Source organism: Oncorhynchus nerka, linkage group LG21, assembly GCF_034236695.1.
Source record: "Oncorhynchus nerka isolate Pitt River linkage group LG21, Oner_Uvic_2.0, whole genome shotgun sequence".
Classification (NCBI taxonomy): domain Eukaryota; kingdom Metazoa; phylum Chordata; class Actinopteri; order Salmoniformes; family Salmonidae; genus Oncorhynchus; species Oncorhynchus nerka.
The window spans coordinates 24,671,348-24,698,241 of record NC_088416.1 but is presented as its reverse complement, the minus strand read 5'-3'; the positions used below and the strand labels follow the sequence as shown (position 1 = coordinate 24,698,241).

The following is a 26,894-nucleotide window of genomic DNA, read 5'->3' as shown; positions in this document are numbered from 1 at the left end:
TCAAGACACTTCCTAGAGCTGGCCGCCCTGTCAAACTGAGCAATCGAGGGAGAAGGGCCTTGGTCAGGGAGGTGACCAATCAGGCCTTTATGGAAGCCACTCCTTAGTAAAAGACACATGACAGCCCGCTTGGAGTTTGCCATCCCTACGGTGAAGCATGGTGGTGGCAGCATCATGCTGTGGGGATGTTCTTCAGCAGCAGGGACTGGGAGACTAGTCAGGATTGAGGGAAAGATGAAAGGAGCAAAGTACAGAGAGAACCTTGATAAAAACCTGCACCAGAGCACTCAGAACCTCAGATTGGGGGGCGAATGTTCACCTTCGAACAGGACAACGACCCTAAGCAACAAGACAACGCAGGAGTGGCTTCGGGACAAGTCTCTGAATGTCCTTGAGTGCTCCAGCCAGAGCCCGGACTTGAACCCGATCAAAGAAAATCTCTAGAGTAACCTGAAAATAGCTGTACAGCGACGCTCCACATCCAACCTGACAGTGCTTGAGAGGATTTGCAGAGAAGAATGGGAGAAACTCCCCACATACAGGTGTGCTAATGTTGTAGCATCATACCCAGGAAGACTTGAGGCTGTAATAACTGCCAAAGTAACTTCAACAAAGTACTGAGTAAAGGGTCTGAATACTTATGTAACTGTGCTAAGTTTATTTTTCATAAATTTGTATAAAAAAAGAAGCTAAAACCTGTTTTTGCTTTGTCATTATGAGGTATTGTGTATAGATTGAGGGGGGAAAACGATTTAATACATTTTAGAATAAGGCAGTAACATAACAAAATCAAGGGGTCTGAATACTTTCCGAATGCACTGTACACACACACCATCTCAGACAGATCCAGCCCAGAGAGGCCCAGCTCATGATCTCCATCAGCAGCTGATATTACATTAAAATGGAAAATGTATGTGTTTGCATCAATCTAATCAAAAACGAAGTGTCAAACTAAAAACGTATCATTCCTGTATGGTAGACCATGTATCTAGATACGTATCCAATCGTCTTGAAATGGAAAGATGCACATCCCTATTAGCTACATTAGATCTGGCTCTAATTCTTGTGACTCCAGAGCATGTGTGCCTGGAGGTGCAGACTCAGCAGGTGGGTGCATACTGTACCTTCTGAGCCCTCTGTGAGAGGAGTCTGGCCACGGGACAGGTTAAAGGTCCCATTGTCTGTGTACGAGACCTCAGCGTCAGAGTGCTCAGAGTCGGTCATCGCAAGTTCTTTGGCCACTATAGCATCGTCAAACTGAAAGAGAGGAAAGACATTGAACTGTGTTAGTCATTCATAATATACTAGGTTTCCTCTTGAATGTAGTCCATATGTCACAGATGATGTGACCTTATATGACATGAGAGGGCCTGCTATTTTTTTGTTTTATCTCTAAAGGGTCAGGTTATTGTAAATCTGAGACCAGCTGCAGGCTTAAGCTACATATGCCACTCCTGGCCATCTTACTGAGTAATAACCAACACAGGAAACAAGTAGGCCCATTTCAATAACCATAACAGTCAGATAGATGACAACGTGACTATGCTTTTGGACTGCACGTGAAATACATCAGGTGAATTACCGTCGGGCAGAATGCAGCAAGCTCCTCCTCACTGTCATCACCAGATGCTGCACCCCGAATTGGCTGGCGGAGGACTGCAGAGCAAACACACAAACGCAGACCACAAGTTACAATGACTGAGCTACTCCCTTGATTCAGTCAAGGTAGAAGGAGATACACTGGTTTAGGTTTGTCAATGCAAACTGTAGCAATGCCAATGCAACTATCAGACACAAACGAACAGGTAACACACACGCTGTACTCACACTGGTTGTCGATGGGCTTTGACATCATATACCCGCGAACGCTGAAGTCCAGCCACTGCAGGGCTGGCTCCAGCTTCACGCACACACGCTGCCACACTTGGTGGTACGCTGCCAGGGGGCACAGCAGAACAACCAGCACTGGGACAAGAGCGAATGGCTTAATGTTAGTGGAAACATCACTGGGCATAAACAAACAATAAAAAGCCATGGCCGCATTTATCTGTGCTATTAGGCTCTGGCTCACCCAATCCCCAGCCTCCGAGCTGCTCTCCTCAACCCAGACACACCCATGGGCTTGAGCCCAACTAATCTCGCCATTCAACAGAGAACGAAACAAAAGGTGGGAGCTCTAGTAGCCACGAGATTGTTAAGTATGTCAGAGGGTCCTGGCAAGGCCTCCCTGATCTTGGCTCTCCAGTAGATCGGTCGCTCTACATTGGTTAGAGGTGGGGATTAACATCTCAGCCTGACCTCCCTGCATCTCCCTCCCTCCCTGCCTGCCTTCCCGCCTCCCCTTGAGTCCCTCCATTCCTGCTTCCCCCTCTTCCTGATTCCCTTCCTGCCTGCCTCAGCCCAGTCAGGTAGTAATCACCTCACAGACAGAACCCTGGTGCCGGGGACACAGATCTGGTTTCACCAGCCATGCATTTTTAACAAGGGCAGCCAGCTTTCCACCATTAGGGAGCTCTGAATGGGGATCGTGTTTGGGAAACAGAAGGGTGGGGTAGGCGGGTCGTCTCTCACTGTACTCACCCGCAGCGTAAGAGAGCACCAGTCCAGGAATGTACCGTCCAACCATGACCAGACAGGACAAGAGGGCACAGGTCAGGAGGCAGAACTAGAGACAACAAACAGGGTTCAACTGGTCAAGTTACTGATTAGTTGTATATTCACAGTAGGCTGAGAGTAGACAAGATATTGTATTAGGGTTTATATAGGAGACCCTTCATACTAGTACAAGGGGAGTGCCAAGGCCTCACCTTGCCAGGGTTCTGGCGTTTGAACTGCACCCGGCTGGATGTGAAGGCCAGCCCAGAGACCCAGACCTCAGCAATGTGGTGACACAGCTCTGGAACACTGAGCAACCCTGGCTGCACCAGGCCCCAGCTGCAAGATAGGAGTACAACAACAGTGACATCATCTCTCTGTGACCACTGCCCAACCCGAGTGTGACGATAGGATAAAAATGATGTTTTTAAGACATAGGCCTACCTTTCATTTTCAGACTCATCAGGTTTTTTAACTGTGGGAAGAGACAGCAAATGCACTTAACACCCGCATTTAGCAACAATCCACATCACTACATGCACTACACTTGGACACTCTACACCACATGAGTTTAAATGAGGACTGGCATGACAAAGGATATCATTCATTATACAGTGTCTAATGAATAGTACAGACCAGGGCCAGTAGGGTATTCACACCAAGGGTAGTATGACACTGGGGAATAAGGGACAGGATCTAAGAACCAAGTCAGGTGTAATTAACACAGTTGGGCAGAGGTACTCAGCAGGGACAGACCAAGACACAGTGGGGCATGTGGCGTTGGGTGCAGAATAAAGCAGACTACACAGAAATAATGTACTATATCCTTCTCACCTCTGATCTCAGGCCAGATCTTGTTCCTCCAGCTGTCAACGCAGATGAATACAAGCAGGCCAGAGGACAGCAGGAAGAGCAGGCGCAGCGAGGTCAGGGCAAAGAACCTGGAACAGAACACAAAGGTCAGCTTCACAACAGCTGACGTTTCCTTTTGTTTGAGATGTCACAAACATACCCTGTGGACACCTGTGCAAGTGGCAGTTATGTAGACTCAGATGTTTGTGTGTGGTGTCTTAGTTACTGACTGAATGTAACGGAAAAGACTGTCACCACAAATGTTGTGGTGATAGTTTGTGTGTACATGTGACTTTGAACTCAACTTTGAATACAGGCGTTTCCTGTGTTTGTCATCTCCTGAGTAAAATGTTGTCAGACTCTGACAGCAGGCAATCTAGCCATTAGTTTAAATGAGGACAACAAAGGTTGAGAACTGCATTCACTTCGAGCTCACCAAGAGGCAAACATACTCTTTCACATTGCCAGGCCAGCATTGTAAATAAGATTTTGTAATATCTACATGCAGACCACCATAGTCTCTGTGCCCAAGAATACCAAGGTAACCTATCTAAATGTCTATCGCCCCATAGCGCTCACAATCTGTAGCCATGAAATGATTTTAAAAGGCTGGCCATGGCTCACAACACCATCATCCCAGACACCCTTGACCCACTCCAATTCGCACATCACCCAAACAGATCCACAGACTACACAATCTCTATGGCACTCCACACTGCCCTTTCCCACTTGGACAAAAGGAACACCTATGTGAGCATGCTACTCATTGACTATAGCTCCGTGTTCAACGCCAGTGCCCAACGTCAATGCCAGTGACCTCCAAGCGCATCACTAAGTCTGGACCCTGGGACAAAACACCTCCCTCCTGAAGGGACGCCCCCAGGTGGTAGGCAACAACACATCCGCCACTCAACACGGGGGCCCCTCAGGGGTGCGTGCTTAGTCACGCCCTGTTCACCCATTACTGTGTGGCCACACACGACTCCAACACCATCATTACATTTGCTGACGACACGACGGTGGTAGGCCTGTTCACCGACGACGATGAGACCGCCTATAGGGAGCAGGTCAGTGAACTGGCAGTGTGGTGTCAGGACAACAACCTCTCAACGTCAGCAAGTCAAAAGCAGCTGATCGTGGACAACAAGAAACGGAGGACCGAGTACGCCCCCATTCACATCGAAGGTGCTGTAGTGTACCGGGTCGAGAGCTTCAAGTTCCTCAGTGTCCACATCACAAAGGATCTATCATGGTCCAAACAGACCAACACAGTCGCGAAGAGGGCACAACAATGCCCCTTCCCCCTCGGGAGGCTGAAGAGATTTGGCATGGGTCCTCAGATCCTCAAAATGTTCTACAGTTGCACCATTGAAAGCATCTTGACTGGCTGCATCACCGGTTGGTATGGCAATTGCTTGGCATCCGACTGCAAGGTGCTACAGAGTGTAGTGCATACGGCCCAGTACATCACTGGGGCCGAGCTCCCTACCATCCAGGACCTCTATACCAGGCGGTGTCAGAGGAAGGCCTTAAAAATTGTCAAAGACTCCAGCCACCCAAGTGATAGACTGCTATCGCATGGCAAGCGGTACAGATGCACCAAGTCTGGAACCAACAGGACCCTGAACAGCTTCTAGCCCCAAGCCATAAGACTGCTAAACGGTTAACCAAACAGCTATCTGGACTATCTGCACGGACCTTTTTTGCACTAACTTTTTGACTCAACACATACGCTGCTGCTACTGTTTACTATCTGACACTTTATTCCTAATTACATGTACATATCTACCTCAATTACCTTATACCCCTGCACATTGACTCTGCACTGGTACCCCTTGTGCCAAGTTATCGTTACTCATTGCGTATCTATTATTAATTTTACGTGTTGTACTTTTCTATTATCTTGTCTCTGCATTGTTGGGAAGGGCCCATAAGTAAGCATTTCACTGTTAGTCCACACATGTTGTTTACAAAGCATGTAACAAATAAAATGATATTTGTCCTTAATTGAGCTGCCTGGTATTGGTTTCAAAAGCAGTGTTGGAATTCAGGATTATGTAATCTATCTATGCAAGCAACTGGCCTAAAAATGGATAGCTAGATGGCAGCTATTACACGTGGCTCCATTACCACTTGGTTTAACACATCTAAAAGACAGTTAGTGGCCACAATAACAGCTGAGTGTAATGTTGCTGATAGTTCTCTCATATTTAATGATGTAGGCTATTGGCTGATAATGCATGGCATACAGCTTCTTATTAGTAGTACTGGGATAGAGAACACATTCAGAAGGAAACAAAATCCTGGCCTCCATTTCTTAGGGAACTCTGTTTAAAGTCAAAAGTACACACATACCCATTAGTAATCATGTCTATTGATTGTGTAAAAACTAAAACACACACAACATCATTTTCCAATTCCTATACCACACCAGTACTGGTACTGTTAGCATGGGCTTACTTCCTGTACGCTTCTCCCCCAAAATACATGTGACTTGTGTCGTTTCATGCATTACGATGTATCACTCTGGGCAATAATATAGACTATTAGTTCACCACACTAAGCAGGCTGACTTATTGATATCGATTGATTGGGGACATGGTGACTGTTTGCAATGGCACATGTAGGATATTGACTCTGTAATACAAAGTGCATCGACTCTGTAGGGGGACATTGCCTTATAGGAATTTTACTATTGTCACATCACTAATTCCTTTCACAGATTCTGTTTTACACTCCTTGTAGACATTTAACATATAGGCTTAACTAGAGTAGTTGCAGATTCAACATACTAGGCCTATTTCCATTGAAAGATAATGTCAACCCCCAGAGTAGATGGTGTTTCTAATGCTGCCTACAGAAGCACAGTGGTGCTTTGGTGGTCTATTAATAGCAGCTCTGGTGAGCCATCTGTCTTATCTTAAATTGATGGGAGACGTTTTCGTTGTGCAAAAGCTTCTGATGGTACAGTAGATATGATTACTGTACTTGGATATGATTTATGTAAGTCAGGAATTATACAAATTTGCTTGTCATCACTGCTATACCATTTATAATTTCTCAAAAACTTACCAGAACACAACGTTGACCACTGTGTACAGTAGCACACTCTGAAACGGCCTTTCCCACACCAGAACGGACTGTAGGTAGGTCAACATCGGCTCGTAAGGTCCGAGTCTCTGCTGAAGCGAGGCTTTAACAACGCGGACCTGGCCATCTCTTTCGCTGGAGCATGGTCGACTTCTCAGGCCAAGAGTCGACCCCTGTTTTCCTGAACACTCTCCCATGGCATTTTCCAGTCCTTCCGTGTGCGCCATCTCTCGCGTCAAATGTTGATTAATAAATAACCCTGTAAAATAAACACCTCGGTATAAATATGGAGCCAACTAAAGAAAGAGTCGTGTCCCAGATCGTGTCTTCCACGTCAGAACAACCGAACCCGCTTTTAGCCGACTTGTTACCTGGTCATTCTCAAACAAACTACAGTAACTGTCAAAAGTCCCTGCCCGAACGAGGTTGTCAGTTAACAAAAATACGTATCTAGTCAAATTTACCACGCAGTGTCGTTTCACCTAGCTAAGTATTTTTGTTAGCTAACTAGCCAAAAAGCTAGCTGTATTTGGCTAGCTAGCTATGTATGCTAACTGAATACTAATCATAGTGCACTGTAGCTAACGTTAGCTAGCAAAGAAACTGCACGATGCTATCGATATCTTTACCAACTATGACAAGAACATATATCAATTATTTGTAAAATAGCACACAAAAAAACGGACACTTACTTCGACATTATTGCAGAAATGTATCAAGTGGTATTGTCAATATGGCGTTGCCCTAAGCCTAGCTAATTGAAACGCTTTTTTTTTTTGACAAAACAAAATCGTAGTCAACTGGCTCACCAATCAGAAGCAACAGCACTACTTAGTCGTTTATTGTGGATTTAGCTGTGGACAGACAGGTTGCGGACCAAAGTATGTGAAAGACATTTCAATAACCTATATTGAGGAAATCTATACTCAGTCAATTGTGTAAAATATCCTGTATTTACACTTTACTATCACCATCAAACATCACACTATACAGCAGTTGCAGTGAAACCATGTTCTATAATTACAGCTAGATCTTCATGTATGAATGAGTTATAACTGAAGTTGCTTTTTAAATACATTGGAAAATAGCTCAAATAATTTCGATACAATTTAGAAGATGTATAGACAACCCAAATGGAGCGGTTTGTATTCTGCAACAAATCAGATGCCACGTAAATAAAGAAACTGGATTAGTAACGTTATAAGGATAATGTCAGTGCAGTTTTATTTTTTGTAAGGGAAGCAAACAGAACGAAGATGGGAGGGACCTACCTGAATTTGTCCAATAAACTATCATTTCGTTAGGCAACTGTTTGGACTAATGATTACACCCTTGGTCCCCTGTTTAAAGTGCATAATTCCCCCAAATGTGGGGTACTTGCACATTGTAAATACGTATTCTTTAATGAGGTTTAGCGGAGGTGGGCATCCAATAAATGCATTACCGCCACCTACTAGAATGGAGTATAAAAATAAACAAACAAATACCGTTACCATCTAACCAAACACTCAAAAAAATCCACCACCTACTCCACTATTTAAATATATCTAGTCCTACCTGAGGCCAACAACCTGAAAGGACTGGACACCACTTAACACACCACTCTTCTGACGTCAAGTCTGGCACACCCAAATACCTCTCTGCCGGTGACACCACAACCTCACTTTTCTGCGATTTACGTTCCATCCCTCCAGTACAGTTGATAACCATTGCAATAAAAGCTAAAAAAGAATATCTTACTGAAGCATATATCACGTATTGGTCTATCCCTCTGTACTGGTACAGATCTACTAGTAACACTACTCCTCTCAGGATCCATCCCCTTTGACCCCATCTTCCTCTACTTTCTTCACTGCCTCAGCATATGCGTCCTGCACAATGTATGCGTAACATTGATATTTCACTCTGGTCACACATAATGAAATGGCCACATTTAAATACGATTTTAGAGATATTTAATTATATCCAGACAATTTCGAAAAAGTCAATTCTTTCTTTTGTTGTAGTAAAGTATAATGTACTTCTATTCACAGCAATTCTGCCAAACTATTTTACTCAACTCCTACTATTTGATGAATTGCAGCCCTAACATGTGAGCATGCAGGATTTGATAGAAGTTGGTAGGGCTCTTTTTTTTCTTTTTTTAGTAGTACAGGATTAGATAGGATGGTTTAGTTTCTCTTAATGTTTGGTTCTTTATTCATTATTCTGTAAACTGTGATTGACTACACAATCCAGTACAGTAGGTGGCGGCATGCCCCTATGAACTGTGCTTGCGGGAACGCCGTAATATTGTAGAAGAAGAAGAATGTGAGCATGCGCATTGTCGCAAATGCCGTTTGGCGTTGTGACTCCATTTATGCGGTATTTCCAAGCGGGAAGCAGCAGCCAGGTCAGCAAGATTAATACAGTGGTCGGTTAGACAGCAGTCTCTCCGATTATAGACTTCGCTGGTAGGGGATCTACTAAAAAAGGAATATGCCCCGAGAAATCATAACACTTCAACTTGGCCAATGTGGAAACCAAAGTACGGTGAAGTCTTTCCCCTGCTACAAATGATTAGCTAGCTAACGTTAGTACATATACCTAACGTTAACAACTGTAGGCATAGCAATGCTATAGCCAACAGCTAGGCTAGTAGTAAAATAACAACTACTGGACATGCACGTATCATGCATGGGTTTGGTGTTGTAATGAAATGCATCTTATTTCCACTCCATTGCAGTTGGTTTTGAGTTTTGGAAACAACTCTGTGCAGAGCATGGCATCAGTCCGGAGGGGATTGTGGAGGAGTTCGCCACAGAGGGCACTGACAGGAAGGATGTCTTCTTCTATCAGGTACAGAACATCATTAGCTAGCTAGATAAGTGGGTCAGGTTCCTATCCCGGATATGGAGCCATGGGGAGAGAGTGCGTGTAGGTATCGCATCCGTATTGGAGAAGTTTCAAGGTCCCCTCAAACCGTCTTCTCCAATGTGTTTTGAGAAGGAAACGAGGAGCAAGAATGTGAGGAGTCAAGAAAATATTAATTGAGAAAGGGCGATAGACTAGAGGGAATCCTTGCCTCTCTGTCTATTGGTCCTGATGTGGGATTGGCAGGTTGCTAGATTTGGCTTCAAACTAAAGTACAGTACATGACAGTTATCCACTGACTACACAGACAGGGAAAGTTAAATATAGGTAAAAAAATAAGAAAATAATTTAAAAAAAGACAGATCTTCCAAAGGTGGTGGAGTGGCATTCTTTACCAACGAACACCTTCAGTGCTCGGCTGTCTCCACCAAGTCTGTCCCCAAACAATTGGATTTGCTGGTTTTTAGCATTGAACTTTGAAATAACTCTTTGTTGACTGTTCCTGGGTGTTATGGGCCACCATCAACACCAGCCTGTACCCTACCTGCTCTCTCATGACCCCTTACACTAAGTCTGAATTTGTCCTGCTAGGTGACCTAAACTGGGACATGCTTAAACCACTTGACCAAGTCCTAAAGCAATGTGACACCCTAATCTTTCTCAGATTATTACCAATCTCACAAGGTATGACTCCAAACACCCAGAAAAGGCTACTCTCCTTGATGTTATCTTCACAAATCATCCCAATAGGTATCACACTGGTGTTTTCTGTAATGACCTTAGTGATCACTGTTTTACAGCCTGTGTTTGTAATGGCTGCTCAGTGAAACAACCTGACGCTTGCTAACAAACTTTAATGAGCAAGCCTTCCTTCATGACCTGGTCTCTGTAAATTGGTGTAGAATCCGCTTGATCCCCTCTGTCGAAGATGCTTGGACCTTCTTTTTTGATATTTTCAGTGGTATTGTTAACAAATGCTCACCCATAAAGAAAATGAGAATTAAAAACCGGTTCAGCCCCTGGTTTGACTGTGATCTTGTAGACTTACTCCACCTCAAGAATTCCATTTGGTGAAAGGCTCGGCATGCTCGGACTGACGGGCTCTCGTCCAGGCAAATGAGAAATATGTGCACTCAGGCTATCTAGAAAACGGTTAAAGACCAGGAGAATAAACCCTCCTCCTCACAGCTGCCCATGTCCCTTAATGTTGATGTGGTTGTTACTGACAAGGAGCACATGGCTAAGCTCTTTAATCACTTCCTTAAGTCAGGATTCCTATTTGACTCAGCCATGCCTCCTTGCCCGTCCAACATTTCCTCATCTCCCACTCCTTCTAATGCTACTAGCCCCGATGCTCCGCCCTCATTTTCCCCTGCTGGTGGTCACTGAGGCTGAGTTGCTAAAGGAGCTCCTAAAACTTGACCCCCAAAAAACATCTGGGTCAGATGGTTTAGACCCTTTCATCTTTAAGGTTGCTGTCCCTATCGTTGCCTCCAACCCTTTTAACATGTCTCTCCTCTCTGAGGATGTTCCCATTGCTTGGAAGGCAGCCACGGCGTGTCCTTTATTTAAAGGGGGAGATCAAGCTGATCCTAAATGTTATAGGCCTATTTCTATTTTGCCCTGTTTATCAAAAGTATTGGAAAAACTTGTCAATAATCAACTGACTGGCTTTCTTGATGTCTATGGTATTCTCTCTGGTATGCAATCTGGTTTCCGCTCAGGTTGTGGATGTGTCACTGCAACCTTAAAGGTCCTCAATGATGTCACCATTGCCCTTGATTCTAAGCAATGTTGTGCTGCTATTTTTATTGACTTGGCCAAAGCTTTTGATACGGTAGACCATTCCATTCTTGTGGGCCGGCCATGGAGTATTGGTATCTCCGAGGGGGTCTTTGGTCTGGTTTGCTAACTACCTCTCTCAAAGAGTGCAGTGTATAAAGTCAGAACATCTGCTGTCTCAGCCACTGCCTGTCACCATGGCAGTGCCCCAAGGCTCGATCGTAGGCCACACGCTCTTTTCAATGTACATCAACAACATAGTTCAGGCAGTAGGAAGTTCTCTCATCCATTTATATGCAGATGATACAGTCTTATACTCAGCTGGCCCTTCCCTGGATTTTGTGTTAAACGCTCTACAACAAAGCTTTCTCTGCTCTTAACCTTATGAACACCTCCAAAACAAAGGTCATGTGGACAGAAGAATGCCCCACTCCCCACAGGTGTGATTACTTCCTCTGGGGGTTTAGAGCTTGAGGTAGTCACCTCATACAATTACTTGGGAGTAAGGCTAGACGGTACACTGCCCTTCTCTCAGCACATATCAAAGCTGCAGGCTAAGGTTAAATCTAGACTTGGTTTCCTCTATCGTAATCGCTCCTCTTTCACCCCAGGTGCCAAACTAACCCTGATTCAGATGACCATCTTACCCATGCTAGATTACAGAGACGTAATTTATAGATCGTCAAATAAGGGTGCTCTCGAGCGGCTAGATGTTCTTTACCATTCGGCCATCAGATTTGCCACCAATGCTCCTTATAGGACACATCACTGCACTCTACACTCCTCTGTAAACTGGTCATCTCTGTATACCCATCGCAAGACCCACTGGTTGATGCTTATTTATAAAACTCTCTTAGGCCTCACTCCCTCCTATCTGAGATATCTACTGCATCTGTCATCCTCCACATACAACACCCGTTCTGCCAGTCACATTCTGTTAAAGGTCACCCAAAGCACACACATCCCTGGGTCGCTCGTCTTTTCAGTTCGCTGCAGCTAGCTTCTGGAACGAGTTGCAACTGTCCAGTTTGAGTGTTTGTTGCATCTCTTCATTCTAAGACTCAATAATTGACACTTCCTGACTGTTGTGGCTGCTTCGCATGATGTATTATTGTCTCTACCTTTTTGCACTTTGCTGTTGTCTGTGCCCAATAATGTCTGTATCATGTTTTGTGCTGCTACCATGTTTGGCTGCTGCCATGTTGTGTTGCTACCATGTTGTTATGTTGTGTTACTACCATGCTGTGTTGTCATGTGTTGCTGCCATGCTGTGCCATGCTTTGTTGTCTTAGGTCTTTCTTTATGTGGTGTGTCTCTTGTCGTGATGTGTGTTTTGTCCTATATTTTTATTTGAGATATTTTTTAAATCCCAGTCCCTGTCCCCGCAGGATGCCTTTTGGTAGGTCATCATTGTAAATAACAACTTGTTCTTAACTGACTTGCCTAGTTAGAAATAAAAACTAATGATGCGGTGCAGCAGCTGCTGTATTGACACGAAATGGACAGCGTGCATCACGGACTGTACCATTATTCCCCACTAGATGGAGCAGTCTAATAATTTATGGCAGTCAGCGTTCACCATGTTACTGCGATCAAATATTATTGGTCACATACGTTTAGCGGATGTTATTGCAGTTGTAGACATGTTTGTGTTCCTAGCTCCAACACAAATCTAAAAGTGAAAGAATGGAATTGAGAATTATATAAATATTAGATTGAGCAATGTCGGAGTGGCATTGACTGAAATACAGTAGAATAGAATACAGTATATACATATGAGATGAGTAAACGTTATTAAAGTGGCAAGTGATTCCAAGTCTGTATATAGGGCAGCGGCCTCCAAGGTGCAGGGTTGCGTAACCAGGTGGAAGCCGGCTAGTGATGGCTATTTAACAGTCTGATGGCCTTAAGATCGAAGCTGTTTGTCAGTCTCTCGGTCCCAGGTTTGATACACCTGTACTGACCTCGCCTTCTGGATGATGGCGGGGTGAACAGGCCGTGGCTCGGGTTGTTTGATGTCCTTGATGCTCTTTTTGGCCTTCCTGTGACATCGGGTGCCGTAGGTAGTCACCAAACTACTATTATTATTGTGTATGCTTTGCTTTCTGTGCATCAAGTAGGAGTAAGCCTTACCTCTCTCTCTATATGGTCCACAGGCAGACGATGAACATTACATCCCCCGTGCTGTTTTGTTGGATCTGGAGCCCAGGGTGATCCACTCTATCCTCAACTCCCCCTACGCCAACCTGTACAACCCAGAGAACATCTACCTGTCGGAGCACGGAGGAGGTGCAGGGAACAACTGGGCCAGCGGCTTCTCGCAGGTGACTATGTGGACCATGTTGTTGGTTGTAGCTGGGCCAGAGGCTAAATGGTCCATGTAGAGAACAAAAGCTTTAGCATTGAGGCGAATAATGCATATCTAGTAGAAGTTTGGCTATGTTGTTGTTATAATTCTTTAGTAACTACATTCACCCATATAACTATCTGGAATAATGCATGTCTTGTCGTTTGCAGGGTGAGAAAATCCACGAGGAGATCTTCGATATCATCGACAGAGAGGCGGACGGCAGCGACAGCTTGGAGGCAAGCCCACTCTTTCTCAGTCTCTGATTGGTCCACAGAGCATATGGGGTGAAAGCTAAGGAGTCAGCAGGCCTGAGTTTGGAAGCATTCCAAAAATTCTCCCATCTTATATACACACTGCACTGACTGCATATCCTGCCTCACGTGAGGAGAACATTGGCGGGAGAAACTGAAAATGGGAGGGGACTATCCAGAGTGAAACACTTCCTGATTGTCTCCATATGTAACTGACTGACGTGTGAAAGGAATATATGTTTTTCGGTTCTTTTTTTCCCTCTTTCCCTTCCGTTGTGCTGTGGTGGAAAGCAGGCTTTCTTTGGCGACTTATAATGGGTAACCTTAATAGAAAGTACACATAAAATGGGAGCCCACACATGTCATCTTAAAACTAGTAAATGCTGTTATTTCAAGCCTTTTGCAAAACAAAAAAAAAGTTCCTCAACTGCCAACTGTAAGGTTGCCTCCCTTAAAACAACATGACTTTCCCCATAGAAGTCTGTGTAATTTCTGTTGCCTCTACTCTTTATGACCCCACATTATTATTTAGAGTGTGTGGACATGCATTTGAGAGGGTGTGTGTGAGAGAGTGTGTGGCATGCCGTGTTGGGTGGTAATAGCTGGACTGGAGTAGAAGGCAGGTATTACATGGCTGTCTAGGCGAAGGAGAGGTTGGGGTTGGCCTGCCCTCCCACCTCCAGGCTGGGTGGAGAGTGGGAGGCATAAACACAGGTCGTATATACTGGCACAGTACAATAAATACTACTACTTAACCCGATGGATGTAATCTAAAATGTAGATTTCTGCCTAAATAGACATATTCAAAAGTAATAATATATCATGAGAGGGCCAGAAACGACTAGTAATGCTGCATTTTCCAAGAAAGATTAAAATCTCACTTTTCTGGTATAAATAGTTATACATTTCTCAGGTGTAGTCACTTTATACATGTTAAAAATATGATGAAAATATTAAATATACACTTGAGTATACTAAATATTAGGAACACCTTCCTAATATTGAGTTGCCCTCAGAACAGCCTCGATTCGTTGGGGCATGGACTCGAGGTGTCGGAAGCTTTCCACAGACCATTCTTGATCTACACGGGAAACTGTTGAGCGTGAAAAACCCAGCAGTGTTCTTGACACAAACCGGTGTGCCTGGCACCTACTACCATACCCCATTCAAAGGCACTTACATTTTTTGTCTTGCAAATTCACCCTCTGAATGGCACACATACAATCCATGTCTCAAGGCTTAAAAATCCTTCTTTAACCAGTCTCCTCCCCTTCATCTACACTGATTGAAGTGGATTTAACAGGTGGCATCAATAAGGGATCATAGCTTTCACCTGGATTCACCTGGTCAGTCTATGTCATGGAAAGAGCAGGTGTTCCTAATGTTTTGGACACTCAGTGTATGTGATGTAGTTCCTTTTCAACAAAAGTTGATGAATAGGGCTTGAAATGACTGATGTGCTTTCTAAATATAGTAACAATCAAATTATAAAATGACTAACTATAGGATTTTACTTTCCTTATAACTGTAAAATAGATATGATAATATTTAGTAACGGTACAAAATTGACCTGGTTAAATAAAAAATAGGAATTTCATAGAACTAGACAAATAATATTCTGCCCTGCGTCCTCTGAGCAACGCACAGACGCCACTCAAATGCCCGCCGACTACGTCACACCATCTTTATGCAGTGAGCACAAACTGATTTAGTCCAGCTGTGACCAAGAGAAAGTGGTTTGTTTCTACCAAGAGAAAGTGGTTTGTTTCTACCAAGAGAAAGTGGTTTGTTTCTACCAAGAGAAAGTGGTTTGTTTCTACCAAGAGAAAGTGGTTTGTGTCTACCAAGAGAAAGTGGTTTGTTTCTACCAAGAGAAAGGGGTTTGTTCCTAACAAGAGAAAGTGGTTTGTTTCTAACAAGAGAACGTGGTTTCAATTCTACGAAATGCTTTTGTATTGTATTTTCGTGTTGGGAGTTTTAAATCCCTGTGTGAATATCACATCGAGATGAGACACGCATCAATAGAATCGTAGGGGTGTCACCTGTCGGGAAATATGCGAGTGGTAGTGACGCACTGAGCCAGAGGAAATTGCTCGTTTGTCTGGATGGGCCCAAAAATTGGAGACGTTTTAATCTTTTCACCCAGAGCAGTGGAATTAAGGAATTAAGATGGTTCTGTTTCTCTGTTGCAGGGTTTTGTCCTTTGTCACTCCATCGCTGGGGGAACCGGGTCCGGACTGGGATCCTACCTGCTGGAGAGGCTCAATGACAGGTCTAAACACACAACACACACACACAGGAAGGCTGAATTTCCACTCTTTCTGTTTGACTGCTGTAAAGTTAGTAGACTTTTATAATTGATGAATTAGAAACTCTCTCCTAATTGTAACCATAATGGTCCCAGCCTCCATTGGCGAGGTAATATTCTCTCCCTGGGGGCACCTAGTTTTCCACTGTTGGATGTTTTCCTGTGACCTGGTGTGTGCTACTTTTCTATTTTCTTCCTGTGTGTGTTGGCCAGGTACCCTAAGAAGCTGGTGCAGACCTACTCTGTGTTTCCTAACCAGGATGAGATGAGCGACGTGGTGGTGCAGCCCTACAACTCACTGCTCACACTCAAGAGGCTCACCCAGAACGCAGACTGTGTGGTGAGCAAGAAATACACACACACACTCACCCTCTCTCATCTGTGCTTCTTGCCTTCGTCTGGCTAGCGTTGTGTGGGGAATAGACAAAAGGTCTATGGAATCAAATCCATTCTCTGATGTTGCATGTCATTTTTTCGAGAACGTCCCCTTGTGCCCCTTGTTAAAATGTGATTTAAAAAAATAAATAAATAATGAAGACAAGACGTGCCAGTTCTACGCTGTCTTGTTGTTGAAAGTTACAAACATCCTGTCCAAACTGGTACTGTCTCATTATCCCCCAAAACACCACAGGATGGGGACGGACAAGCCTCATCGCTCGCCTGTCTCTCTCTCCTCAGGCAAGCTCCATGGCCAAGTCTTAGAGAGAGGGAGGAAGTTGAACTCGGAGCCACAGGGCCTGTATATCATGAATAATTCTTTTAGGACCATCGCTGCCAGCCTGGCAACACGCTGTAACAGAAAGGGATTCTTCCCTGGCTGCTGGTGTGTATGACTGGTAATGAGGCGGTGTTGGTGGACATTTACATCTCTGGATGATTACATCTTTGCTGCCTGGGTTTGATGATTCTATTAGTTCCCGAGATGCTCTGACGGCCTAATGTTTCTCCTCTCCAATATCTACTTCCTCCTGCAGGAGTTTACGCAAGGGCCTCTACACAGGCTTATTGGGTTAGCCCCACAGCTAATAGAATCTATGTGGAGAAGAATTGGTTCCCCTGTTAGTGACGCACAGTGTGTGCCTCAATGCTTCAGTCTTCACACAGCAGCACACTGTTATACTCTGCTTTACCCATCAAGACTGACTGGAGGATTGGATCACAGCCCACCGTTAACTAGTCTCTACCACACAGCATCTCTCTCTTGCCTCTGTTTCCCCTAATTCTAAAGTCAAACCTCCCCATTGCTGTCTTTCTGTGGAAATGTCAATCTTCTGACCTCATGTCTACACATCCCTCTCATTCTGTTTCTCTTTTTGACTTGTGTGTGTCAGGTGGTACTGGACAACACTGCTCTGAACCGCATCGCCACCGACAGGCTGCACATCCAGAACCCCTCCTTCTCCCAGATCAACCAGCTGGTGAGTGATTGACACCTGCCACTCAGGTGCAAGCTCCACCTCCTTCCCTAATGGTGTTCTCAATATCCAGGTTCTAGATCACCAGACCCCCGAGAGGAGAAAGTGTTTCTGTACAGAGGCGTTTTGATAGCCTGGTCCCAGATCTGTTTGTGCTGTCTTGCCAAGTCGGTAATACGACACAAACTGAACTGTGACCAGGCTACTGTTAATAGCCTACTGGCTGTGACCCAGATATGATTAGGCGAATACAGAGAGCGTGTATGCGTGAGGTAAACCTCACACTGTTTGTTCAAACCTCAGGACATTCTGACTAACTAGTTAGACTAGTTACTCCTCACACTTTAGCTGTCAAACTGGATCTCACACTCCCTAGCAATTATTGTTGAATGAACACCCAGTGATTGTTAAAAAATCAAAATTGTGGTCAAATATGTCTATATCCCTAGGGCTGTGGCGGTCATGGGATTTGGATGACTAGTTGGCCACACAAATGAACTCAGACACCGTAATAACTGGTCAAATGTTATATTATTATAATTTATATATTTGTTTTAAATTCACCTTTCCTCTGCTCCTGACTGCATGTGCTGCCATAGAAATAGAATAAATAGAACGGGCGTCCCCATTCAAGTCAATGGTGGCATAATGGGTGGACTGGTGGCTATTGCGAGTGTACCCGTAGGAACAAAGGAGGAAGTAAAAGAAGGAATTAAAAGCAGGAAATGTACCTGTCAAAATGTGCTCTGATTTGTTGATTCAACTCAACTGACATTACAAAAACTACATTCCATTGCATGAGCCACATCAGTTAAAATCATTTGAATGAACATTCTACATTACCATGGAAGGTATTGCATCACAATACCAGGCAGCCGTTGTGAGTGTACCCATGAGTTTACCAGTCAAATTGCCAGGGTTAGAGGTGCCAAGTCTGTTCTATTCATTATATTTCTATGTGTGCCGCTGCAGGGAGGGGGACACTGTCTAGGCAACTCCTTGCTTGTTTCAGCAAGGAACAGCAGTTTCATTACGTTGTTAAGAGTCCATGTTACTATAGAAACGGACTCGGGCCTCACGAATTCCGTCTTCAGTCAGCTGTTCATTCCACCCCCAAATAATATTTAAACGGTTATGCCGGTTATTTATTTTCATGACAGTCTTCATCCATAACCGTTGTTCATACAGTAATTGTGGCAGCCCTATATACCCCTCTCTAGGCTAACCTTCTAACCATACCATCTCGTATAGCATGTCTTCTTTTTAAACATTAAATACTGTAAAAACACCAGCAAATCAGCCCCAAGTGATTTTAATTTTGGAAATCTGTTCCAAAGTATTCTCACGCATAATAGAGACCATACTGTGTATGTGATCGTATATACAAATGTAAGCAAGGTTTGAAATATTTGACCTATTTGGGCTTCTTGCAGTCAATTTGCAGTCTACAAATGATTTGTAAATATTTTCCGGCTCCCTGACCATCCACTCATGAAAAAATTGTCCCGCGGCTGAATCTAAGTGATGATCCCTGTCATATAGGCTTCATTTCTTATGACCACTGTACACTCCTGGTGATTGCCTGGCAGAAATTGACAAGATTACGGAAATAAAAACAGCCACAAGTAATAATGTCAACTAAAGTTTTTTTTTTCTCTCCACAGGTTTCCACCATCATGTCAGCCAGCACAACCACCCTGCGTTACCCTGGATACATGAACAACGACCTGATTGGTCTGATCGCCTCTCTCATCCCCACGCCCCGCCTTCACTTCCTCATGACTGGCTACACACCGCTCACCACTGACCAATCGGTAAGTAGTTCTCAGTGACACCGCGTAGTACGTCTTGGTGCTTTCAAGACACCTGGGAACTCTGAAAAAACCATGACGTCCGTGATCTTCAGGTCTGAAAGTTGGACCTCTATAAAGATGCCAGAGTTTCTGACTTCGGAATTGCGATTGGATGACCGTTCCAAAAAATAAAACCCAGTCGGCGCTCGTTTTTTCCAAAACACTGAAGTCTTCATCAAACTTATTTTTATTTTTATTCTTCTGCATGCTACTCTTACACCATTTAGGCTAGAAACGCCATTCAAACTTTACAATGTGAAGACTGGTCTGGAATGGTGTGCTTGCATCCAACTTTTTTAAACGATTTATACTTTTGAAACTACATTTTTTTCATTCACTTTAATGGGACTTTTTTTCAAGATTCTAGAGCTCCTTATTGTAACGTCACTTCCAACATTCACTGTAACACAAAGCAACTTTTGACACAAATCTGCTATTTTGACCACTTTGCCAACAACTTAGACAAAAAGAGCATAGTCTAGAAAGGTCTCGAATTTGTGATTTTGTTTTACCAACCTCTTTCACCGCTTAAGCTATTAACTCCAAACCAACGCTGAGATGTTTAGACTGACCCTACTTAGATTGCTTGTCAAAAGATTTTTGATACTATATATACTTTTTAAACTATAACCATTTTAAAATGTGCATAAATGAACATGGGTTTGAACGAGAGCCATAAGAATTCAGTGGTCCTGCTGCTTGGCCAATTAATCGACAAGACCAACTTACAGATTTATCAACTATAGCTATACACATTTGCATAAAATAACTATCCAACTGGCTTCATCAATAAGTGCATCGATGATGTCGTCCCCATTGATTACAGGCAACATCCGCACTGCGCTAAAGGGTAGAGCTGCAGCTTTCAAGGAGTGGGGCTCTAACCCGGAAGCTTATGAGATGCTATGCCCTCCGACAAACCATCAAACAGGCAAAGCGTCAATACAGGACTAAGATAAAATCGTACCACACCGGCTCCGACGCTTGTCGGATGTGGCAGGGCTTGCAACTATTACAGACTACAAAGGGAATCACAGCCGAGAGCTGCCCAGTGACATGAGCCTACCAGACGAGCTAAACTACTTCTATGCTCGCTTCGAGGCAAGTAAATACTGAAACACGCATGAGAGCATCAGCTGTTCCGGATGACTGTGTGATCACGCTCTCCGCAGCCGATGTGAGGTAAGACCGTTTAAACAGGTCAACATTGAGGACCTGTACTCCGAGCATACGCTGACCAACTGGCAAGTGTCTTCACTGACATGTTCAACCTGTCCGAGTCTGTAATACCAACATGTTTCAAGCAGACCACCATAGGGGCCCCTCAGGTGTGTGTGCTCAGTCCCCTCCTGTAATCCCTGTTCACTCATGACTGCACGACCAGGCACGACTCCAACACCATCATTAGGTTTGCCGATGACACAGACTATTTGCATTGCCCCCCCTCTTTTACGTTGCTGCTACTCTGTTATTATCTAAGCATAGTCCCTTTAATAACTCTACCTACATGTACATATTACCTCAATTACCTCGACTAACCACACTATGACCGAGCCCCCTCTGTATATAGCCTCGCTATTGTTATTTTTCTGCTGCTCTTTAATTATTTGTTTTATTTCTTATCTTTTTTGGGGTCCTTTTCCTAAAACTGCATTGTTGGCTAAGGGCTTGTAAGTAAGCATTTCACTGAAAGGTCTACTACACCTGTTGTATTCGGCGCATGTGACAAATGCAATTGGATGTGATTTGAACAGTAACTATTGAACCATTCAAGCTAGAGACACCAAACCGACTTTGACATGTTAAGGGTATCCTAACCTTTCATTTAGCTACTTGTTCAACTATAACCAGTCCTCAACATTACTACTGCGGACACCAGCACTGTTATAACGTATTTCAAAACCATACATACTCTAAAACAAGCTAGGAAGCGCACCACATTTTCTTCAAGAAATGCACTTTTCCGACTTCACTGTCAGCCTGAAGAGTTGGTTTATTAGAACTACAGCTAGCTATTAGTAGGTCTAGATACAAACCTGTTCTACGTAGTTCAACTACCATCGAAATATGTTTAAAGAGCTGTCGTCACTAGATGCACCATCTTATTTCTCTCCCCTAGAACTTTCTACATTTACATTACATTTAAGTCATTTAGCAGACGCTCTTATTCTAATCATTACAAAACTCCCTAAATTTTATCAGCATATCGATTGCGCAACCAGGGGTGGAAAAACCTTGGATCATTGTTACTCTAACTTCCGCGACGCATATAAGGCCCCGCCCCGCCCCCCTTTCGGAAAAGCTGACCACGACTCCATTTTGTTGATCCCTGCCTACAGACAGAAACTAAAACAAGAGGCTCCCACGCTGAGGTCTGTCCAACGCTGGTCCGACCAAGCTGACTCTACACTCCAAGACTGCTTCCATCACGTGGACTGGGATATGTTTCGTATTGCGTCAGATAACAATATTGACGAATACGCTGATTCGGTATGCGAGTTCATTAGAACGTGCGTTGAAGATGTCGTTCCCATAGCAACGATTAAAACATTCCCTAACCAGAAACCGTGGATTGATGGCAGCATTCGCGTGAAACTGAAAGCGCGAACCACTGCTTTTAATCAGGGCAAGGTGACTGGTAACATGACCGAATACAAACAGTGCATCTATTCCCTACGCAAGGCTATCAAACAAGCTACGCGTCAGTACAGAGACAAAGTAGAATCTCAATTCAACGGCTCAGACACAAGAGGCATGTGGCAGGGTCTACAGTCAATCACGGACTACAAGAAGAAATCCAGCCCAGTCACGGACCAGGATGTCTTGCTCCCAGGCAGACTAAATAACTTTTTTGCCCGCTTTGAGGACAATACAGTGCCACTGACACGGCCTGCAACGAAAACATGCGGACTCTCCTTCACTGCAGCCGAGGTGTGTAAGACATTTAAACGTGTTAACCCTCGCAAGGCTGCAGGCCCAGACGGCATCCCCAGCCGCGCCCTCAGAGCATGCGCAGACCAGCTGGCCGGTGTGTTTACGGACATATTCAATCAATCCCTATACCAGTCTGCTGTTCCCACATGCTTCAAGAGGGCCACCATTGTTCCTGTTCCCAAGAAAGCTAAGGTAACTGAGCTAAACGACTACCGCCCCGTAGCACTCACTTCCGTCATCATGAAGTGCTTTGAGAGACTAGTCAAGGACCATATCACCTCCACCCTACCTGACACCCTAGACCCACTCCAATTTGCTTACCGCCCAAATAGGTCCACAGACGATGCAATCTCAACCACACTGCACACTGCCCTAACCCATCTGGACAAGAGGAATACCTATGTGAGAATGCTGTTCATCGACTACAGCTCGGCATTCAACACCATAGTACCCTCCAAGCTCGTCATCAAGCTCGAGACCCTGGGTCTCGACCCCTCCCTGTGCAACTGGGTACTGGACTTCCTCACGGGCCGCCCCCAGGTGGTGAGGGTAGGCAACAACATCTCCTCCCCGCTGATCCTCAACACTGGGGCCCCACAAGGGTGCGTTCTGAGCCCTCTCCTATACTCCCTGTTCACCCACGACTGCGTGGCCACGCACGCCTCCAACTCAATCATCAAGTTTGCGGACGACACAACAGTGGTAGGCTTGATTACCAACAACGACGAGACTGCCTACAGGGAGGAGGTGAGGGCCCTCGGAGTGTGGTGTCAGGAAAATAACCTCACACTCAACGTCAACAAAACTAAGGAGATGATTGTGGAAGGAAACAGCAGAGGGAACACCCCCCTATCCACATCGATGGAACAGTAGTGGAGAGGGTAGCAAGTTTTAAGTTCCTCGGCATACACATCACAGACAAACTGAATTGGTCCACTCACACAGACAGCATCGTGAAGAAGGCGCAGCAGCGCCTCTTCAACCTCAGGAGGCTGAAGAAATTTGGCTTGTCACCAAAAGCACTCACAAACTTCTAGATGCACAATCGAGAGCATCCTGGCGGGCTGTATCGCCGCCTGGTACGGCAACTGTTCCGCCCTCAACCGTAAGGCTCTCCATAGGGTAGTGAGGTCTACACAACGCATCACCGGGGGCAAACTACCTGCCCTCCAGGACACCTACACCACCCGATGTTACAGGAAGGCCATAAAGATCATCAAGGACATCATCCACCCGAGCCACTGCCTGTTCACCCCACTATCATCTAGAAGGCGAGGTCAGTACAGGTGCATCAAAGCTGGGACCGAGAGACTGAAAAACAGCTTCTATCTCAAGGCCATCAGACTGTTAAACAGCCACCACTAACATTGAGTGGCTGCTGCCAACACACTGACACTGACTCAACTCCAGCCACTTTAATAATGGGAATTGATGGGAAATGATGTAAATATATCACTAGCCACTTTAAACAATGCTACCTTATATAATGTCACTTACCCTACATTATTCATCTCATATGCATACGTATATACTGTACTCTATATCATCAACTGCATCCTTATGTAATACATGTATCACTAGCCACTTTAACTATGCCACTTTGTTTACATACTCATCTCATATGTATATACTGAACTCGATACCATCTACTGTATCTTGCCTATGCTGCTCTGTACCATCACTCATTCATATATCCTTATGTACATATTCTTTATCCCCTTACACTGTGTATAAGACAGTAGTTTTGGAATTGTTAGTTAGATTACTTGTTGGTTATTACTGCATTGTCGGAACTAGAAGCACAAGCATTTCGCTACACTCGCACTAACATCTGCTAACCATGTGTATGTGACAAATAAAATTTGATTTGATTTGATCATTCAACTAAAATCCAACTTAATTTACACTGAATGTTTTACAAAAGTAAATTGTACATGTATTTATCTGAAACCCAGTTGCTTTCCTAAGAGTCTTGTCTGTCTTTTTAGTTTTCACAACCAACAACTGTAGTTTAGACATTTTTGTGATCGAACTGCCCCACAATCCAAAGTAACAGACTACCATGTCAACTCCATCCAAGTGATCAGAACAATTATTTTATTGCGTTTAACTTTGACTATATGTAACTTATTTTCTTTAAATAGTAAAGTAAACCTTTTTTAAACTACTACCCCTACCACAAAAATACTTTTTAAAGACTTAAAGCAAGTCCCACCAATCTGTACTAGTTTAGTTTAATCTCTGTTCTTGAAAACGCAGTTCTTGACTGAGTTATCCAACTATCATCTTCTTTTAAAAACATTTTAGTGAACAAAGCATTCCTGTCACTTATGAATATGCGTGCTTATACATGCCCTCTCCTTTGTTTCTCTCCCAGGTGGCCAGTGTGAGGAAGACCACCGTGCTGGATGTGATGCGGAGGCTGCTGCAGCCCAAGAATGTCATGGTGTCCACGGGCAGGGACAGACAGACCAACCACTGCTACATTGCCATCCTCAACATCATCCAGGGAGAGGTGGACCCCACCCAGGTGTGTGCGTGTGTATATTTAGCATGAGAATGTGTGCTAGCTCAGTGTTTTTTTTTTATATATAAAAAAAAATGATGTTTTAAAATAAAATAAAAACCGTTGTCTTTAACTACGGATGACATTTAAAGAAAGTTTAGTATTAGTTCTTGAGCTGCTGACTCTGCTTATTTTGGATGTTATAAAGGAGATGGCTGAAGACCCAGTGGATATTGTAATGTCCTTGTGGTGCTGTGTGTTAAACATATTGGTCCAAAAGTTTTTGCAATATCAATACTTTCCATAAGTTGATACAATTCCTGTTTGTGTGAGTGCAGGTCCACAAGAGCCTGCAGAGGATCCGAGAGCGTAAGCTGGCCAGTTTCATCCCCTGGGGTCCAGCCAGCATCCAGGTGGCTTTGTCCAGGAAGTCCCCGTACCTACCTTCCGCCCACCGCGTCAGCGGCCTGATGATGGCCAATCACACCAGCATCTCCTGTGTAAGCTCTGACCCGCATTCTCATTACAGGTTCTAAAGGTTGGCTACTTGGAGTAGGGTGGCTACTTGGAGTAGGGTGGCTACTTGGAGTAGGGTGGCTACTTGGAGTAGGGTGTCTACTTGGAGTAGGGTGGCTACTTGGAGTAGGGTGCCTTGTGCAAAAATATTTTAAAAGGTGACAAAACTATAATCCTTAGCTAACATTTCAATGGCAAAACACTTCATGGGTTGGTGATAAGAGTATTTTTGGTATCCTCCTAACACACAGTCAGCGACTGAGGGAGTGGGCAGAAAGTGACTAATATGAGGTATATGTAATGTAATTATGTAATGTATTCACTGCTACAAGTTCACTGGATGCCCTTTCTCTTCTCTTCCTCCGTTGCAGCTGTTCGAGCGGACTTGCAAGCAGTACGACAAACTGCGAAAGCGCGAGGCCTTCCTGGAGCAGTTCCGCAAGGAGGACATCTTCAAGGAAAACTTTGACGAGCTGGACAACTCCCGCGAGGTGGTGCAGCAGCTCATCGACGAGTACAGTGCTGCCACGCGGCCCGACTACATCTCCTGGGGAACTCAGGAGCAGTGAGGACAGATGGGATATACACCCCTGTCACATGACATGGGTCTGGTTCCCCTCTACAGCCCAACCAGGGAAAGATGGGGCTGAGCTAGTTGCCTCATGTGCCACCTGCCCCATCCCTATGGAGAAAAGTGTTCAAGTTCATCCCTGCTGCTTTTCTTCCCTCTATTCTGTCCTTAAGCTCTGTTTGGGAGTTAAAACAACGCTTCAATCTGTGTGCCTGTATCCAATCCCCACTGATGGTTATGAATAGTAGTGAATGACTAGTCTTTCTCTCTCTCTCATGCAGGATTCCAAAACGACCCCTGCCACGAGACACTTCATGGATAGGAGATCTGAAAGGATCAAATGGGTATCAGCTCCATCTTGTTCTCTTGACAGGTGGAATGTATAATATTGTGCCCGGTGGTTAAGGGTTGATTTGGAATTCTACATCCGAACTCGTAGCCTTGTTTGGCACTATTTTTATACTGTGTAGTACTACTCTGCTTTTGTGCTGTTCCTTTTGCAGTCACACAGACTAACATACCAGCCGGAGAAACACTTGAGTGTCCTTGAAGGGGGAATGGAATAAAATGCCTGGTGTGACTATTGTCTTTGTACATTTCTGAAAGGTTTATGATACCAGAGCCCGTGATGATCAAGCTCTGACAGGGTAGTCAAGTCAATAGGCCTCGGATCAGTTGCTACTGTCCCGTATGTACTTCCCAACACACACTTAAACCAAAACGTCTGTTTCCAAAGTATGGCAATGGTCATTGTTATTGCAGAGGACAGCCTACTTCTCTGCTCTGGTGCCGGAGTGTAAATCCATACTTTCTCTTACTCTACGTGCATCAAGAAGCTTGTCAAATCGCATCTACAGTTTTCCTTTTTTTTGTAGCCATCCAGATGTATATACTTTTCATGTTGAGCTTTGTGTTGTGAAATTGTTAAAAAATCATTCTATGAGAATATTCTTCATTGCCATTGGTGGACTTAAGTGTGAGCTGTATGCTGCTGTTCATATAAATAATTGTAAAACTA

At 44.3% G+C, this 26,894-nt stretch overlaps 2 protein-coding genes across 3 annotated transcripts in view; one reads left to right on the top strand and one right to left on the bottom strand.

Moving 5' to 3' along the window:
* LOC115104150 (reticulophagy regulator 3-like) overlaps nucleotides 1-13,392 on the bottom strand; it is a 17,378-nt gene extending 3,986 nt beyond the window's left edge. The window contains exons 1-9 of one of the 2 annotated variants that reach the window (XM_029625393.2): nucleotides 13,306-13,392; nucleotides 6,520-6,796; nucleotides 3,430-3,536; nucleotides 3,040-3,070; nucleotides 2,808-2,934; nucleotides 2,581-2,665; nucleotides 1,828-1,965; nucleotides 1,583-1,656; nucleotides 1,125-1,257 (exon numbers count right to left, since the gene is read on the bottom strand). In XM_029625393.2, coding sequence (XP_029481253.2) covers nucleotides 1,125-1,257; nucleotides 1,583-1,656; nucleotides 1,828-1,965; nucleotides 2,581-2,665; nucleotides 2,808-2,934; nucleotides 3,040-3,070; nucleotides 3,430-3,536; nucleotides 6,520-6,764 — 940 coding nt within the window. In that variant the 5' untranslated portion in view covers nucleotides 6,765-6,796; nucleotides 13,306-13,392. Of the gene's footprint in view, nucleotides 1-1,124; nucleotides 1,258-1,582; nucleotides 1,657-1,827; nucleotides 1,966-2,580; nucleotides 2,666-2,807; nucleotides 2,935-3,039; nucleotides 3,071-3,429; nucleotides 3,537-6,519; nucleotides 6,797-7,229; nucleotides 7,335-13,305 lie in introns of those variants that run through there. The other variant, XM_029625392.2, reaches the window with a different exon arrangement.
* Nucleotides 8,915-26,894, top strand: LOC115104151 (tubulin gamma-1 chain). The gene is made up of 11 exons (XM_029625395.2): nucleotides 8,915-9,064; nucleotides 9,263-9,375; nucleotides 13,329-13,496; nucleotides 13,690-13,758; nucleotides 15,966-16,045; nucleotides 16,295-16,421; nucleotides 17,413-17,499; nucleotides 19,161-19,310; nucleotides 24,661-24,813; nucleotides 25,128-25,289; nucleotides 25,677-26,894. The coding sequence occupies exons 1-11, from the start codon at nucleotides 9,016-9,018 to the stop codon at nucleotides 25,872-25,874; spliced, it is 1,356 nt and encodes a 451-aa protein (XP_029481255.1). The 5' UTR covers nucleotides 8,915-9,015; the 3' UTR covers nucleotides 25,875-26,894.

Coding starts and splice junctions, on each gene's coding strand:
- LOC115104151 (XM_029625395.2), top strand. CDS start 9,016: ATGCCCCGAGAAATCATAACACTTCAACTTGGCCAATGTGGAAACCAA. Junction 13,497..13,689: donor GGGCCAGCGGCTTCTCGCAG/GTGACTATGTGG, acceptor TGTCGTTTGCAG/GGTGAGAAAATCCACGAGGA. Junction 16,422..17,412: donor CCCAGAACGCAGACTGTGTG/GTGAGCAAGAAA, acceptor TGTGTGTGTCAG/GTGGTACTGGACAACACTGC.